Source organism: Eriocheir sinensis, chromosome 5, assembly GCF_024679095.1.
Source record: "Eriocheir sinensis breed Jianghai 21 chromosome 5, ASM2467909v1, whole genome shotgun sequence".
Lineage (NCBI taxonomy): Eukaryota > Metazoa > Arthropoda > Malacostraca > Decapoda > Varunidae > Eriocheir > Eriocheir sinensis.
Genome location: NC_066513.1, coordinates 26698654 through 26714122, shown reverse-complemented (window position 1 = coordinate 26714122; position 15469 = coordinate 26698654). Strand labels below are relative to the sequence as shown.

Below are 15469 nucleotides of genomic sequence, written 5' to 3'. Positions count from 1 at the left end.
TCTCGCGGTTTTTAGCATTTCCACGATTCTAGGGAGGCGGAGGTAGGTAGGACCCGGTGGTGATAGCCCGCCCAGCCTCCTCGCCCCTGCCCCACCGCTCAGCCACCCTCCCTGACCGGTTCATTATAAAGAGCGGCGCCTCGCATTTTCCTCAGTGTAGTCCCTGCCACGTAGCAAGTAACCTGTGTTCCTCCTGGGCATCAAATTCCAATCTTGCAGGTATTTAGAATTGACAGCGAGTCTCTAGTGGCTTAGTGTAAGTGGTGGGGGTGTAGTATTCTCCTGAGCGTGTTGTTATAAGCTGTCATCCGTTGTGTTGCGAGTAATATTTCCTCTCAAGAGTAAGTCACCTTGACATCCACTGCATCTCTGCACTCGGCAACAAAAGCACGGCGGGTTGTTTGGGTTAGTCTTGCCTTTGTAGCATGTATTGGAGTTAGAATAGACCAATAAAATAGCAAAGACAGGCTCCTCCCTTCTCCTTTGTTGTATAACTGCAACCATAAACTATATCAATCAATCAGTAAATAATTGACTACACAGCAAATAGACGAGGGCTGAGTAATGAAGCACATCAAAATGGAGAGTTATCACTAAAATTTGTCTTTTTTGCTATAATGCCAATGTGTTGCTTTCTGTTGACAAAGTGTTTTTCTTACGTCTGTGAAATGTGTTAGGGTCTAACCAGAACAAGCGAACATTAACAGTGAGTGATTTATGGAAAAAAGTGGACAAGCTTAATAATTTCTATGTCGTATTTTTCGGGTGCGAACTATTTCATTTAAAACACCGGCGACAGGGACTGGATACAAATGCAAATGTAACCAACCAGCATGCCATGAACCACAACGGCAACATCATCGACGAGGCTTATGTCACTAATCCACGATGGAGCGATAATGTTACAGGTACGTGGGCCCCACTTAAGTAACGGGCGGGCGTGTCTTGCAGCATCACCATGGCAACTCCACTTCGCTGGGGCATCGCGGGGGCCGGCATGATCTCCTCGGACTTCTGCGCGTCCCTGAAGGCGCTGCCGGCGGGGGAGCACGAGGTGGTGGCCGTGGCCGCGCGGAGCATCGATTCCGCCAAGAAATTCGCGGCAAGGCACAAGATAAAGAAGGCCTACGGAGCTTACGTCGAGCTCTCCAAGGACCCTGATATCGGTAATGCAAAAACAACAACAACAAAAAACACTGCATAATGTTCTAGTGTCCGGATTTAGCATGGAGTCTTTTTACTTTCTTCCCTTCCTTCTTTTCTAAGCATACATACGCATCAATCAAACCAGACAATTAGCATAATAATGTATTGTGGCTTATACTTTAGTCTATATGCTTTTGGGTATATATTTATGTGCTTGATCAACAGAGCAGCTCAGATTAGAGGTATACAACAAACTTAGGCGTTAATCAAACAGTACAGCAGATGGCATAATAATGTAGTAACTTAAACTCTTGTCTCTCTGGCATTGTACGGAAGTTTAATTAAGGGCCTCATCCACGTAACATCAGAGGAGCTCAATTTAGAGATACAGCAGCAATCTGAGACTCTTGTTGGCCGGCAGACGTGGGGTCCTGCACTGTTCATGTGATAGTGGACGAAATCCCTTAGTTATCCTCATCCGCACACATCCAGAGCTCAGTTTAGCGATACAAGGCCAATCAAAACACCAGAGGAGCTTATTTTAGAGACACAACAGCGATCTTAGACTCTTATTGTGCTGTTTATACGTTTAAGTACGGCATTTCTTACTTATCCTGATCCACACACACACCCAGAGCTCAGTTTAACGATACAAGACCAACCAAAACACCAGAGGGGCTCATTTTAAAGACACAACAGCAATTTAAGACTCTTGTGGCCCGGCAGATATTGTGTACGTGGGCGTGATACAGAACTTCCACTTGGAGGTCGCGTCCATGATGATGAAAGCTGGCAAGCATATGCTGTGCGAGAAGCCGCTGTGCATGAACGTGAGGGAGACCAAGGAGCTGCTGGCGGTGGCGAAGCAGAGCAAGGTCTTCATGATGGAGGTGAGAGGGTGGTGGTGGTGGTGGTGGTGAGGGTAGTGATGGTGAGGCTTCTCTTGATAGCGTGAGTGTCAAGTTCAAGGTCAGATTAACTATTCTTGTTTGTCCACATGATCCTGCAGTCTCGTGTGTGTGTGTGTGTGTGTGTGTGTGTGTGTGTGTGTGTGTGTGTGTGTGTGTGTGTGTGTGTGTGTGTGTGTGTGTGTGTGTGTGTGTGTGTGTGTGCATACTCGGTATCGTCAGACGCTTCCACCCCTCAACTCAACTATCTCCAAAGGCCGAAGAGGAGATCACTCGGGTTCTAATGAGTGTTTCTTTAGGTTCATGGTACTACAGAAGAATGGGCAAATTACTACCAAGGTCATAAAACTACTCCTGGAAATGCCCAAAACTCGCACGAAAGCCTAGTCAAACATGTGTGCTTGGGCGCCGATATGTTTAAGAATGAGTCTCTGGAGGGCCACATTCTTAAACATTTAGGAGCTCAAGTACACATATCTAACAAGGCTTTCGTAGGAGCTGTGGGCCTTTCCATGGGTAGTTTTATGACCCTGGTGGTAGTATGACAAGGTTTCTGTAATATGAACGTGAAAAAACACTCATAAGAACGCATACAACCCTTTTTTTGGCGTGTTGAGATAATTGCTGTGAGGGTCGGAAGCGTTTAAGAATACCGAGCCTAGGTTGGTATGATAAGACACTTTCGCTTCTCACTTCACCTATTTCTAAAGGTCAAAGAGGGGGTCAGTCGGGTTCTAATGAGTGTTTCTTCAGGTTCATGGTACAGAAGAAGACACACTACCACCAGGGTCATAAAACTACCCCTGGAAATGCCTACAACTCCTACGAAAGCCTTGTCAAATATGTGTTCTTGGGTGGCGATATGTCTTGTAATGTGTCTTAGTGGTTCCGTCACGTCCGTACAGGCGGTGTGGTCGAGGTTCTTCCCGGCCTACAAGGAGCTCGGGCGGCGGCTGAAGGCGGGCGAGATTGGGGACGTGGTGTCGGTGATCGCCTCCTTCGGCAGAGACCTCCCTGATATCACGAGACTGCAGTAAGTATGCGATCCGAACCCTCCTCTTCGCCTTGCTCCATGTGGCGAACTTTCAGTCTTTCCAGCTCGGGTTATATGAGCGAGCTATGTCTTGTTTTCATTTCGCTATACGTGGGCAACCCTCAATCCTGTCTATGTGTGTGAGATAACTTTTTCTTTGCCTTGCTATATGTGGCCAACTTACAGTCTATCCACTTCTGTTTATGCGTGCGAACTATATCTATTCTTAGCCTTTCTATAGTACATCTTCTTCGCCTCGATCTTTGTGGCCAACCTTCAATCTTTTCAGTTGTGTATATATGATTATTATGTGCGAGCTATACTTCCTCTTCCTCCTCGTGGCCAGCCTCTAATCTTTCTAGTTCTTTCCCTCTGTGCGAGCTACACCTTGTCATCACCTTGCTAGGGAGGCCACAGCTTTGGTCTTTCTTATTCAGAAAGCTTGCGAAACACATCTGATTTCCTTCGTTCTCTCGCTCAGTTTCACATTTTCTTCGGTTGTATTTGTGTGAGAAGATTTACATACGTGCGGCGGGCCATATATTTATTCTTGGTTCTTGTAATGCCCATGCAGACATCACCTATATATAAGAATTCCTCTTTTCATCACCAATAAACTATCGTCTAATTTACCTGTATATCTGCTGACCATCCCTTCACCTGACCACAGCGCCAAGGAGACAGGCGGCGGAGTGACGCTGGACATCGCCCTTTACCCCACCCAGCTGACGTGTCTGGTGATGGGCGGCGAGATGCCCGAAAAGATCCTGGCGACCGGGCACCTCAACGAAAACGTGAGTCAACGGAAGTGGGAGGGGACGGGGAAGGGCGGGGAATAAGGGGCCGGGAAGTGATCCGATTCGATAACTCCATGAAGGTCTAGTTTAAGAGCATACATAAGTTTGGAAGACATTCAAACCTATAGAGCTCTTGAAGGGGTACCGTGGCTCTTTTGCTTCTCTGGAAATATGCTTAACTACTTTTTATCGTTTGTTCTTTGCTTTACTTCACTTCCCCACACACTTAGCCTATTATAACCACATCTTTTCTTTACATCTTCCTTCTTCCCTCACCTCTCTTTCTCATAATCTTCCTCCCTTCCTCTACCACTCCTTCTCCACCTCTCCTGGCTTCTAGTATCAGGGAAAGGAAGACACATTGCGGCCAGATGTTTACTGTGGATGGTGTGGTCTTTGTGGAGTACCAAACCACTCGTCCAGGTACTAGGGTCAAGGCTTCCAAGGAGATTCTCGACAATATGATCACGCTGATTGATTTAAGTCAGAGTTGAGTACACTCTTATGGGCTACTTCCATCATGCTCAAAAGAGGAGCTCAATAGAGGGACACTAGTGCAGAAGTCGTGTCAAGCTATCACTAGGATCACAAAACAGTCCATGATAATCCCAGCAACTTCTGCGAGAGCCTTTACAACAGGTGTACTGAGGTGCAAGTATGTACGTTTAAAAATAGGGACTCTTTAGTTTAGCAATACTGTAGCTGCTTAACCAGACCGGGCCTTCCACACATTCCCTTTCTTCCTCAGGGTGTGGACGAGACGATTACGGCTTCGCTACTTTACTCTAAGCGCCGCGTAGCCTCCATCACTGCCTCCTTCAGGGCCGACCTGCCCTCGGAGGCTTACATCGTCGGCACGAAGGGCACGCTCAAGGTAAAGAGGGACTCCTAACTCAAACCTCATATCATCCAACCAATCAGCTCCATTGGCTATGGATGAGGGGGCGGGGCTTCTGGCTTAGTTTAGTGTGTACGGTGACCAGTTGTGTGAAGTTGCATGCCTTCTCGTAAGCACTGCTGGGCTGGGTGACCTTAGCCATTCCGTCCATTGTGAATCATCTCCCCGCCTCAGGTTCCTTACCCCATCTGGGCCGCGGACAAGGTGGAGGGACCGTCGGGCAACTTCTGTCAGCCGCTGCCGGTGACGGGGGAGGAATTCGTGTACCCCTTCGGTCAGGGGATGATGTACGAGGCGATGGAGGTGCGCCGCTGCATCAAAGAAGGTGAGTACTCCCTTCAGGCGCTTCCGTCAGTCCCCCTTCAAACCATCCCTTGCCAGGCAGTGTGTTAACTCGTCCCTATGTCCGAATTTTCAGTTCTTCGGGTTTTTTAATGTATCCTCTGTCAGTTCCCGTGCCGCTCCCCTCCCTATCGTAAACACTTTTGGTAGCGTGGGGTTGATAATCAGATTCTCATCCTCCTTACTAATTGTTTTATGGTTTTCGGCGTCATTATTTAGGTCGACAGCTGAGTCATAACGTTTTTAACATACAATGGTTTACGAGTATACTTTATTTCAGTTATAAGAGTATCATTTGGATAAAAGGGACCGGAGTTATGGTACGGCGACCAACCTCTCTAAAATGACAGTGCATTAAGTCTCTCCTTCCCTCGGCAGGTCTGCTGGAGAGCCCCGGGATGACCCACAAGGACACCCTCACCCTCGCCACCATCCTGGAGTCCATACGTAAACAGGCAGGCACCGTGTACCCCCAGGACTCCGTCTAGGCCCGAGGTGGTGATGGTGTTGGCCCTCGACTTGAAGGTTGATGGATTGCTCGTGCTCACAAAACTCCATTATGCATTTGTGTCTTTATTTCACTGCCTTGCCTGCTCATGCTTGGATCAACAGTTGTGTTTGCTTTGATTTAGCTTCTCTACTGATTTATGATACCATTGAATGACTTACTTGTCTGTCTGAACAAATATATAAGTGACCATTAAAAAACGCTGTCTTTTAGATGATTTCTGCTTCAGACATCATAGTTCTGGGAAGGCCAACTGTCTGTTTTAGAGACGATAAATGTTTACAGTATCTCTATGTTCTTTTATTCCCGCCATCCTCCGAAATTTGTGTAGGAACCTCGACCCTCGAAAATACCTATGAAAATGCCAAGCCGATAGAACACACTCCGCTGGTTCTGGCAGAGGAAAACATTCGTCACCACAACACGTGCCAGTATATTATCCTCAGTTCATTCCCTTATAACGACAGTCTCTCCTTCGGTTTGGTATACTCAAGATCCACGACCACATACACTTCTGTCTGACGTACACAATCACGGTATCTATGTCGTAAAGGTACAGTTCGGGGCATACGCTAAAGCTGCGCGTGGCCTCGGTGCTCAGATCAGTCACTTTGGCACTGGAGCTTGTGATGGGAAATACTGATCATTTTACCCTCGCTTTTCCTAATTCTGGATAACAGTTTTGGACTTTTCTTAAATTTGTGAGCATTATAGTGTTTTGCTACTACTACTACCACTATTACTACTACAACCACTACTACTACTACTACTACTACTACTACTAATGATATCAATATTAGTAGTGTTAGTAAGTTTCTGGCGATGATTCAGAATGAGAATACAGGAAGAGATGATACCGAAAACACTCTCCAGTGAGCCAATAACACCATACAGGAAAGTCTTAATAGAGGAAGTAAATACGTAATCGTGCTTTGTGTTAGTATCTCGTGCTGTTAGTGGACTTGATTTCTTTCCTCTTAGCTTGTTATCGTCGTTGTCGTCGTCGTTGTCGTTTGAGTCGTCCTTTTGAACCTTCTCGGCGTGACTGCAACGTGTGACCTCCATGTACGGTCCTTCTGATCATCCTTATGAACTTATTTGGTCATCGTCGTCGTCATTTTCATCTTAACAATCCCACTAAGTGTTTTATTCCATCTTGTTGAAGTTTCAGTCACCATTGCAGAAGCTCAGAGCGCTCTCATAGACTAGAAGACTTTTGATTCTTCTTTTAACTTTTCTTTAGTCTTCGTCTTCATTCTCTTGTAAGTTCTAGTAACCCGAGAAGACTTTTGATTCTTCTTTTAACTTTTCTTTAGTCTTCGTGGTCATCTTTATACTCTTCCAAGTTCTAATAACCCAACAAAGACTTTTGATCGTTCTTGTAGCTCTTCGTTAGTCGTGGTCGTCTCTGTTTTCATTCTTGTAGCGTTTCAATCCTCGTCCTCGTCAAACAACTGCTGGTAGGTAACGGAGGACGATTGCCTGGGCTGCACGACGGTGGTGATGTGGCTGAGGTAGTCCCTGGGCTGAGGCGCTGCCATGAGGACTGCCTGAAGGGGAAAAGGAAGAATGAAAGTCGGCGTTCTGAAAAAGTAAATCATTCATTCTTCCATCTTTAAGAGGCAGCCCATTGTTTCTTTTGCTCTCTTGTTACCTGTGTCTCCGAGGGCGTGGTGGGCTCGAGGGTGTTGAGGAAGCAGAGCACGGGACAGTAACACAGGTTGAGGAGGGCCATGGAGCGCATCAGCCACGGGAAACCGATCACCTGGACCACGGCGCTGCCCACCAGAGGGCCTGCAAGACAGTATGCAGCTTGACATCACAGCTCAGAACCTTCCCTTGCTGCTCTGTATGTCTGGACTCACAGCTCAGTCTTTCCTTGCTGCTGTGTTTTAATTGACATCTCAGAGCCTCCCCCTCGCTAGCCTGTGTGTCCAATCACTCAACAGCCTCATAAAGACATAATGATCTACTTGTTACATTGAATGATGGTTTTATTATGAGATAAAGGCCTACTAACGACACTTGTTGACATCATATACACGGCTTTGCTCACAGAATCATCGCTTCTAATACTGTGGAATAGAGGAACAATTTTCTTAATCAAGCTCCTCTCAGACTCACCCAGGAAGTAGGCGAGGGCCACAGCCGCCTGGGCGATGGCATAGACAGCCCCATAGGCGGCCACATGACGTGCGTCCACTACGGCGGCCAGCAGCGGCATGAGGGCGGCATCCACGGTGCCCACGCCCACGCCCAGACCCAGGTGCGGGCCCGCCAGCTCCAGCAGGGAACCCGCCTCAGGGACCTCATGGGGAGAAATACTGGTTAGTTTGGACTGCTGAGAACGTAATGAGCTTTGCACGTTCTTTTTTCTTTCATATACAGCTCACACACACACTCACGGTGGCGGCAGCGAGGGCCACGAGCATCATGGCCAGCAGGGCGGCACGCCAGCGGCCCAGGCGGTAGGAGGGCCCCGCGGTGCAACTGGTGCCCAGGAAGTAGCCAACGCTGTCCGGGATGAACACCACCCCCAGCTGCCACTTCTGCGGGGAGATACATAAAAGGCGTGTCAAGAGTGCACATAGACCTACTAATACAATTTTATTCTGGCTTCAATAATCATCATCCATCCGTATTTGCAATTGACAGTAGACATTGATATGGTAAGGACCTTGTTTCATGTACTCTCTCTCAATCTCTCCATACATACAGGTCTTTTGGTACCTGTAGGTGGAGGTTGTCGGTGAGCCAGATGGGCAGGCAGGGCTCTAGCACCGCCAGCGTGGAGGTGGCCACCATCACGGCCCCTGCGGTCACCACGACGTAGGGGTCCCGCACCAGCTGGCTCAGGGGCGTCACCATCACGGGCCTCTGAACCGCGCCACGAACGGCCGAAGAGAGAATGAGGTCAATAAAAAGAACGGTGGTATTAAGACGCACATAACTGTCACAAAAGGAACTCAAGCAAACACAACCTTATGATGACTAAACTGAACACAATTTTTGAGTTTCACTTGAACATGAAGCAAGGAGATACAACACGCATTACTCGTCTACACAGTCTCGCCATATAGCAATGAGACCCTTCAGTGGGAGAGACAAAGACGGGACACACCCCGGAGGCTCAGCGTCAAGAGGTCATCACTTCAATCAAGGTGCAAACAACGTGTCTCTGCGGGACTGACTTACCTCCGGCGTTGAGCGAGGGTTGAGCACCACCATCTGCACGACTGTGGGCGAGACAAACTGTAGCTGCTTACCCACGAACTGGTATTTGATCACGACTTTAAATTTATGATCTTCAGCGTCGAATTTATCAGATTATGGAAGAATATTTGAACGAACAGGTAGGTAATGTCATGACAGTAGTTGCCTAGCAAGATTAAATAGTGTGGAAATGCGCTTAAAAAGAGTGTGCTGTAAACTGTAAAATAGAGACTTTGCAATGTGTTCTCTTATTAGTGTCACGGTAGTACAAAAAACTTTAATATAATGATAATAAACCAAATAAAAACCGCCTCTACGAACAAGCATTCACATCTTAAGGCATCCCAGTCCAAATATACTTCATGACATTTGCAAAATCTTCCCCGACACTTCAGGAGACGAACATACGTATGCACTCCCCGGGGCAGCAAACTTACCTGCCAGCACCGCCGTGAGCACCGCCACGAGGAGGAAGGGCGGCGTCTTGGAGCCCGTGAAGTCGTAGAGGAGGCTGCCGAGCGGGTAGCCGGCGAGGACCCCGAGAGCAATGCCGCCCAGCACGATGCCCTGGACACGCCCGCGCTCCGCATCGTCTGTGTAGCGCTCGGCGATGATACCCATGCCTGGTGGAGACGCAGAACACTCAGGGCATAAGGGTTTTGGATAGTATAGCGATGAACTAAAGTACAATCATGTGCTGCGGGGAAGTAAACGCATTCAGAGACGTTGGGCAATTGTAGCAGTACATATAGGTAGATCTCAGAAAATATGAGGTAAACTATTGCGCTCGTATTTCTCCCGTGGGTAATCGGTGACAGATGAAGGGCTTACCGGAGACAGCGATGCAGGCGGAGGCGACGCCCTGAAGACTTCGGCCCAGGAACATGAGCGTGAAGTCCTGCGCGCTGGCGAACACTGCGGGAAGAGGAGCGATAAGGGATGGAGCGGCGAAGGTGGAGGAGGTGAGAAAGGCGAATGGATAGGAGACAAGAGGCAAGAGGTAAGGGTTCTAGAGGTATGGGAATGGGAAAAAAAGGTGGTGAAGACGTATACAGAATCTGATGTACGGTATGTGATCTAAGTGCCAATAGCGAAACATATACAGTTTTAAGTTTAAGAGTTAATTTGAATGTCTAAAATGGTCGAAAAGCCTTTGAAGTTTCCCTGCACACAATGGTATTAAAAGTGAGAAAAAAACGAGACGCACAACCAACACGGATAACTCAGTAACACTCACGGATGGCGGAAAGGAGGAGGTTGTGGGTGCCGAAGACGAGGGGCAGCGAGTAGCCGATGTGTGAGGTGAGGAGACCCACCATCGGGTTGACCATCAGCTGCACCAGAGCCTTCGACGAGAGCAGCAACCCGACCTTCCAGTTCTCGCTGCTGATGTCCTCGAAGATCTCGCGTTTCCTCGATGGAGTGGATGATGCTGAGGGCTTGTTTTCCTGTGGGTCTTGGGCTTCCTTCGGCGCTTGGGGACTCCAGGACGGTAAGACACGGTTCTGAGTCACTAAAGTCTCCGGTGACACGCCATTCAGAGTTTGTTTACCTTTTGCAAACCTACGTAGGCTGCCACCGCGACCTGTTTTCTGATCTAGTGTCCTTTGTTCACTTTCCGGTTTGTCAAAGGCTGTGTCACTTGTCTCTGTTAAACGTCTACGTAACACATCATTTACGAAAGGAAAAGGATGAGCCACTGGTAGGAATCTCCAATACTTTTGAGGAGTCCGATGCGCCTTTGAGTGCGTTAAGTCATTTGCCGCAAAGTTTCCAGACCCAACGATGCTACTGTGATTGTCTCTTCGATCTCCTTCACCGCCTACACGAGGCTTTTGTAACACGGAGAAAGGTGAGTATACAGAGGAGGCGACAGACCTCCCCTCGTTAATAAGTTCTCTCCTTGGTCCCATCCCGGGCGTCGAGGTGAACGGTTCTTGACTCACCTCCTTCCCCTCCATGTCTGCAGAGGACGAGGACGTGTGTGGAGGACGTGACGTGGTGGCGGCGGTGACTGAGGGCGAGGGTGTGGTTGAGAGGTTGGAGATGAAGGTGGTGTTAGTCATGGTGTTAGAATCGTCAACCGAACGATGCTCCAGTTGATAGAGGTAGTCTGGGATGATGGGCACTGCAAAAGGACAAGAGAGATAGAACGAAAAGCAAAAGAATGGATAAGGTACACTAATTTATGAACGATGGATGCTTTTGAGTATAAACTATAGTAATTGGGTTTGTAGAAAGGAATAAAATAAGAAAGTAAGAAAAGAGTAAAGAATAATGTATGTTCCTGTCAAGAGTGTCTGGGTATGTATCTTTATTTTACCACTTTCAAGGGTCTTAAAGTCAGGTTTATGTATCCTAATTGTCTCCGTTTCGTCATCTTAAAAAGGTCCTATGCCAAAAGTTTGAGTATATGTTATCAAGTATTTTCATTCCGCCACGTTCAAGAGTTTCAAGCCAGGCCAGAACGTCACTCTACCTCGTGCGTGTGAGTGCATGCCGTGTCACTAGTGGCTTACCCAGGACAGTGAGGAGCATGTTGTCGAGCACGAGGGCGGCGTACACCAGCACCACCACCGCCCCGCGACTCGCCCTCAGCCGCGCCAGGCCGCCCCGCACCGCCTCGACGCCGCCCCGCCCCGGCCCCCTCATGCTGCTCCTGGCGGGGGATTGAAAGGCTGTCTCTTCATCTCGGAATAGGAAGAGGAAAACAAAGGGACGAAGAAGGGAATAAGGTTGACTACGCACTATAGGGACTTACAACAGACAATAGAACACTCGGTAAATGAAAATAATAATGAAAAAGCAGAATCTAGTTACAGGCAAGGGTACTGACCGAATTGAATGTTATAGAAAGTAAAGAATGCATGAAAACTTGTAGTAAAAATAGCATTAAAGCAAATCAAGGCAATAAAAGAATGCTGCTAAAAATGTATGAATAAAGAAAGGTTAAAAACAATATTCATGCAACAGGGAAGAGGGGAATCCTGACCTTTACTCTCTATACTATTCATCTATAATGGGACCATACATCTATAGCTACATCTGGCCTCGGAGCTCATAACGATAATCAAGAAAAAAATATAAGTAAAGGTATAAAACAACATTCATGCCACACGTAAGAGGGGGAATCCTAACCTTAACTCTGTACAGCAATCAGGACAGCTCAGTACCAAGCCTCACCTCACCCAACGCTGCAGCCTCCCCTCTCACGGCCTGTTCCCTGCCGCAGCTACATGACGCCTGCCGCCCCGTCCCCCCCTTAGCCCGTGCTCTCCGCCTCCACTCACCGCGTTTCCTCACCTCTCGCGGCTCACACACCCATCATGCTCGGGGTTTAGATATACACTGAAAAAAGCGAAATCGTCAAGCCATACAAATTCACGCATAATACTAAGAATTCATATGCAAGTAAGTACAATATTGAGGGTAAAAAGAAGTTCTGATGCTCAACAAATGCATGATGATTGAAAAAGGAAAGAGAAGAAAGGTTAAAGGTTAAGACACACACACACACACACACACACACACACACACACACACACATGTTCACGCCCCCAATCAAGCAGTTAATTTGCCACTTTAGAATAACTGATGACGTCTATAAATAGTTTAGTGCTTAGCTTATTCACGGGGAGACTGTAAAATAAATGAAATCAATATGTGAGTCAGAAAACCGTGTGTGATTTGACTGAAAGCGTGAAGGAAAAAAGACATAAAATAATACCTGACAGCGTACTAGTTGACTCAAGAAAAAATAAAACCCATGTCCTATAGACGATTGAATAATACTGATGGCGAACTAGTAAACACAAGAAAAGCATGTACTATACCGACGTTGAAATCCCTGTCCGCGTGGCTAATTCTGCACTCAGTCTAGTGAAGAACGTAAACAGTTTTAATGATATTGGGCGTGTTGCTTGACCTTAGAAATACACAAAATGCCGTCACTATCTTTTTTCACGGTGAAGGAAGCAGCTCAAGGGCAAAAATAAATGGAAAGAAGAAAAAGTCCCCGCTAATCATTGCTCATATAAAAAGAAGTATAGATGAGTGTCCAAAAGAGAGGTCATTTTCAGGAGGAGAGGTGGTGTGATGCTCGTCTCGTATGCCAAGCTTTATCGCACACCCCAGCTATACAGTCACGCGGCGAGCACTTAGCGGAGAGCGACAAAAAGATCATGACGGGTGACACACAACACCTGAGCCGCCACACACCTGTATACAGCAGCTGCGGGGAGTCACACACACACACACACACACACACACACACACACACACACACACACACACACACACACACACACACATTTAGTTATTCCTCTCCATTAAACACTCGCATTTTACGTCATCCTTTTCGCTGCTTCACTTTAGTTTCAAGATATTTCTACGATTATTTGACTTTCGGACAGCAAACGTATTATAGCTCTTCTGAATCTCGTGTCCTTTCCTGCGAAACAACAACGAATTACTTTCCAAAATCACTTCTAGAATGTTTACTCTTCTTCCACGCTCTCTGTTTACTGTCTTTCACAATCAAACAATCGCCACAAACCTCTACGAACACTTCTCTGCATCACTACGACCACCATCACCTCCATCATCGACAACAACGTGCACTACACACCCTCACGAGGCGATGACCTGGGTGGCACTACGGTCAGGGACAAGGATCAAGGTGCACCGTCATCAGTAGGGGAAGGCACGGCGACCCCTTCCCTCTCACACTGACCAGAGGAGTGACGGGGCCTTGGCACTGACCTCTCTTCATATACTCTCACCCACTCACCCACACGCACAGACACACGCGTTTAGCCTTCCTGCGCAGACACCGGTCCTGCCACGGTCGGAGTTGCTGCATTGTTACCAGCTAAAAGAACGTGTATACCTTTACCTGCTTTACCTCGAGTGCTTGTGCTATTGAAGGACTTGTATTGGTTATTTTAAGTAGGATATGTCATGCGGTTAAGTTTAAATCATGAGTTTATATTATCGCACATTGAAGATTTTGTTATATATACGCCGTGTTATCTTACCTCAGCCAACCTTTGTAACCACCATCAAAATACACATGTGCAACACACACACACACACACCGCTGCTAGAGCACTTGAACTTGTGTGTGTGTGTGTGTGTGTGTGTGTGTGTGTGTGTGTGTGTGGTGCTAATTACCTGTCCATATTACAGGTATCAGTTATTCAGGAGTCAGTGAGTTATGGAGTGCGTCACCTTTGAGGGACGAAGACGCGAAGGTAAAACGGTGAAAAAAACATAGACAACGAAAAACGCTAAAAAAGAAAACCAACAGCAAATTCATAAATAAAAAGCGGCATAAAACCCCCCATTAAAATATCATCGAATAAATAAAATTAACAATAAAGACAAAAAAATGAGAAAAATGACTAAGAAGAAAGTATTAAAAACAAAAGGAAAATAATGAGGTACTACAAATCAAGTCGAAATAAACCACAAAACAAATTACCAACTAAATCACCACCACTACCACGACCTACAACACCACCAATAACAATAACAATAACAATAACAAACAACGGCCTTCTTAATGACTTACCAGGCTTTTCTATGTTCCCTTTTATTGTCGCCCTTGAGCTGCTTCCGTCGCTGTAAAAACAAAAACAAAGCACACCAACAAACACTCAATCAACACAGAGAGAAAGAGAAAAACGGCCAAATATCAACATCTCGCAGCGTCTATGTCTATGTCTATGTCACGTCTATGTTCCCTGTTATGGTTGCCCTTGAGCTGCATCCGTCGCTGTTAAAAAATCAAAGCGCACCAACAAACACTCAATCAACACAGAGAGAAAGAGAAAAACGGCCGATATCAACCTCTCGCAGCGTCTATGTCTATGTCTATGTTTATGTTCCTTGTTATTGTTGCCCTTGAGCTGCATCCGTCGCTGTAAAAAAAATCAAAGCGCACCAACAAACACTAAATCAACACAGAGAGAAAGAGAAAAACGGCCGATATCAACCTCTCGCAGCGTCTTCAGCTACACGGAGCATCAAATGAGAGAGAGAACCCGAGCGAGCCGTTTACGATAGCTTGGTTCCCTTGCACTGTGCCTTGCGTTACACTCCCTTGCCTTTTGCGACGAGGAGGAAGGGAGAATAAAAAGGAGAGGAAATCACTTGGTACGTCTTCTTTAGCGTTTGTTTCTGGTGATGAGGAAGAAGGAAGGAAGAAGATAATGGAGAGAAAATCATTACGTCTTCCTTAGCGTTTGTTTCTGGTGATGAGGAAGATGGAAGAAAGAATATAATGGAGAGGAAATCACTACGTTTTTTTGAGTGTTAGTTTTTGGTGACGAGGAAGAAGGAAGGAAGAATATAATGGAGAGGAAATCACTACGTCTTCTTTAGTGTTTCTTTTAGTCTCTTGTAATGATTTAGAAGGAAGGTGGAATATAAAGAAGAGGGAATCATTAGGTAAGTCTTCTATAGTGTTCGTCTTAGTCCTCGTGTGTTAGGTGTTGGAATGAAGAGGGAAGAGATTTGAAGGGAAGGGAAAGAAAGGGATATAAAGGAAAAAATGGGAAAAGTAAAAAGGGAAAAAAAGGGAAGAGTGAAAAAACAAAATAAAGTTAAAAGGAAAAAGGAAAA

General features: G+C 46.6%; 2 protein-coding genes across 5 annotated transcripts; one reads left to right on the top strand and one right to left on the bottom strand.

The window, feature by feature from the left end:
• The first annotated feature begins 72 nt into the window (after positions 1-72).
• On the top strand, positions 73-5921 carry LOC126985851 (trans-1,2-dihydrobenzene-1,2-diol dehydrogenase-like). 2 transcript variants are annotated; one of them, XM_050841318.1, is made up of 8 exons: positions 73-219; positions 952-1166; positions 1873-2036; positions 2960-3087; positions 3758-3881; positions 4633-4758; positions 4957-5107; positions 5503-5921. In XM_050841318.1, exons 2-8 carry the CDS (start codon positions 959-961, stop codon positions 5610-5612), a joined length of 1011 nt encoding a protein of 336 aa, XP_050697275.1. In that variant the 5' UTR covers positions 73-219; positions 952-958; the 3' UTR covers positions 5613-5921. The 2 variants fall into 2 exon arrangements, with proteins under 2 accessions (XP_050697275.1, XP_050697284.1); XM_050841327.1 differs by lacking the exon at positions 73-219 and having other exon boundaries at positions 939-1166.
• Positions 5922-6281: 360 nt separating this feature from the next.
• On the bottom strand, positions 6282-13620 carry LOC126985832 (synaptic vesicular amine transporter-like). Of its 3 annotated transcripts, none has more exons than XM_050841273.1 (12): positions 13473-13620; positions 11984-12193; positions 11365-11504; positions 10083-10973; positions 9677-9760; positions 9283-9468; positions 8828-8868; positions 8363-8509; positions 8038-8181; positions 7757-7940; positions 7287-7426; positions 6282-7182 (listed from the first exon to the last, which is right to left on the bottom strand). In XM_050841273.1, the coding sequence occupies exons 3-12, from the start codon at positions 11495-11497 to the stop codon at positions 7063-7065; spliced, it is 2070 nt and encodes a 689-aa protein (XP_050697230.1). In that variant the 5' UTR covers positions 11498-11504; positions 11984-12193; positions 13473-13620; the 3' UTR covers positions 6282-7062. The 3 variants fall into 3 exon arrangements, with proteins under 3 accessions (XP_050697230.1, XP_050697249.1, XP_050697240.1); XM_050841292.1 differs by having other exon boundaries at positions 12029-12193; XM_050841283.1 differs by lacking the exons at positions 11984-12193; positions 13473-13620 and having other exon boundaries at positions 11365-11970.
• Between the last annotated feature and the right edge of the window lie 1849 nt (positions 13621-15469).

Coding starts and splice junctions, on each gene's coding strand:
- LOC126985851 (XM_050841318.1), top strand. CDS start 959: ATGGCAACTCCACTTCGCTGGGGCATCGCGGGGGCCGGCATGATCTCC. Junction 3,882..4,632: donor CCGGGCACCTCAACGAAAAC/GTGAGTCAACGG, acceptor TTTCTTCCTCAG/GGTGTGGACGAGACGATTAC. Junction 5,108..5,502: donor GCGCCGCTGCATCAAAGAAG/GTGAGTACTCCC, acceptor TTCCCTCGGCAG/GTCTGCTGGAGAGCCCCGGG.
- LOC126985832 (XM_050841273.1), bottom strand. CDS start 11,497: ATGAGGGGGCCGGGGCGGGGCGGCGTCGAGGCGGTGCGGGGCGGCCTG. Junction 10,974..11,364: donor CATGCTCCTCACTGTCCTGG/GTAAGCCACTAG, acceptor GTCCTTTTGCAG/TGCCCATCATCCCAGACTAC. Junction 7,183..7,286: donor CCACGCCCTCGGAGACACAG/GTAACAAGAGAG, acceptor TTTCCCCTTCAG/GCAGTCCTCATGGCAGCGCC.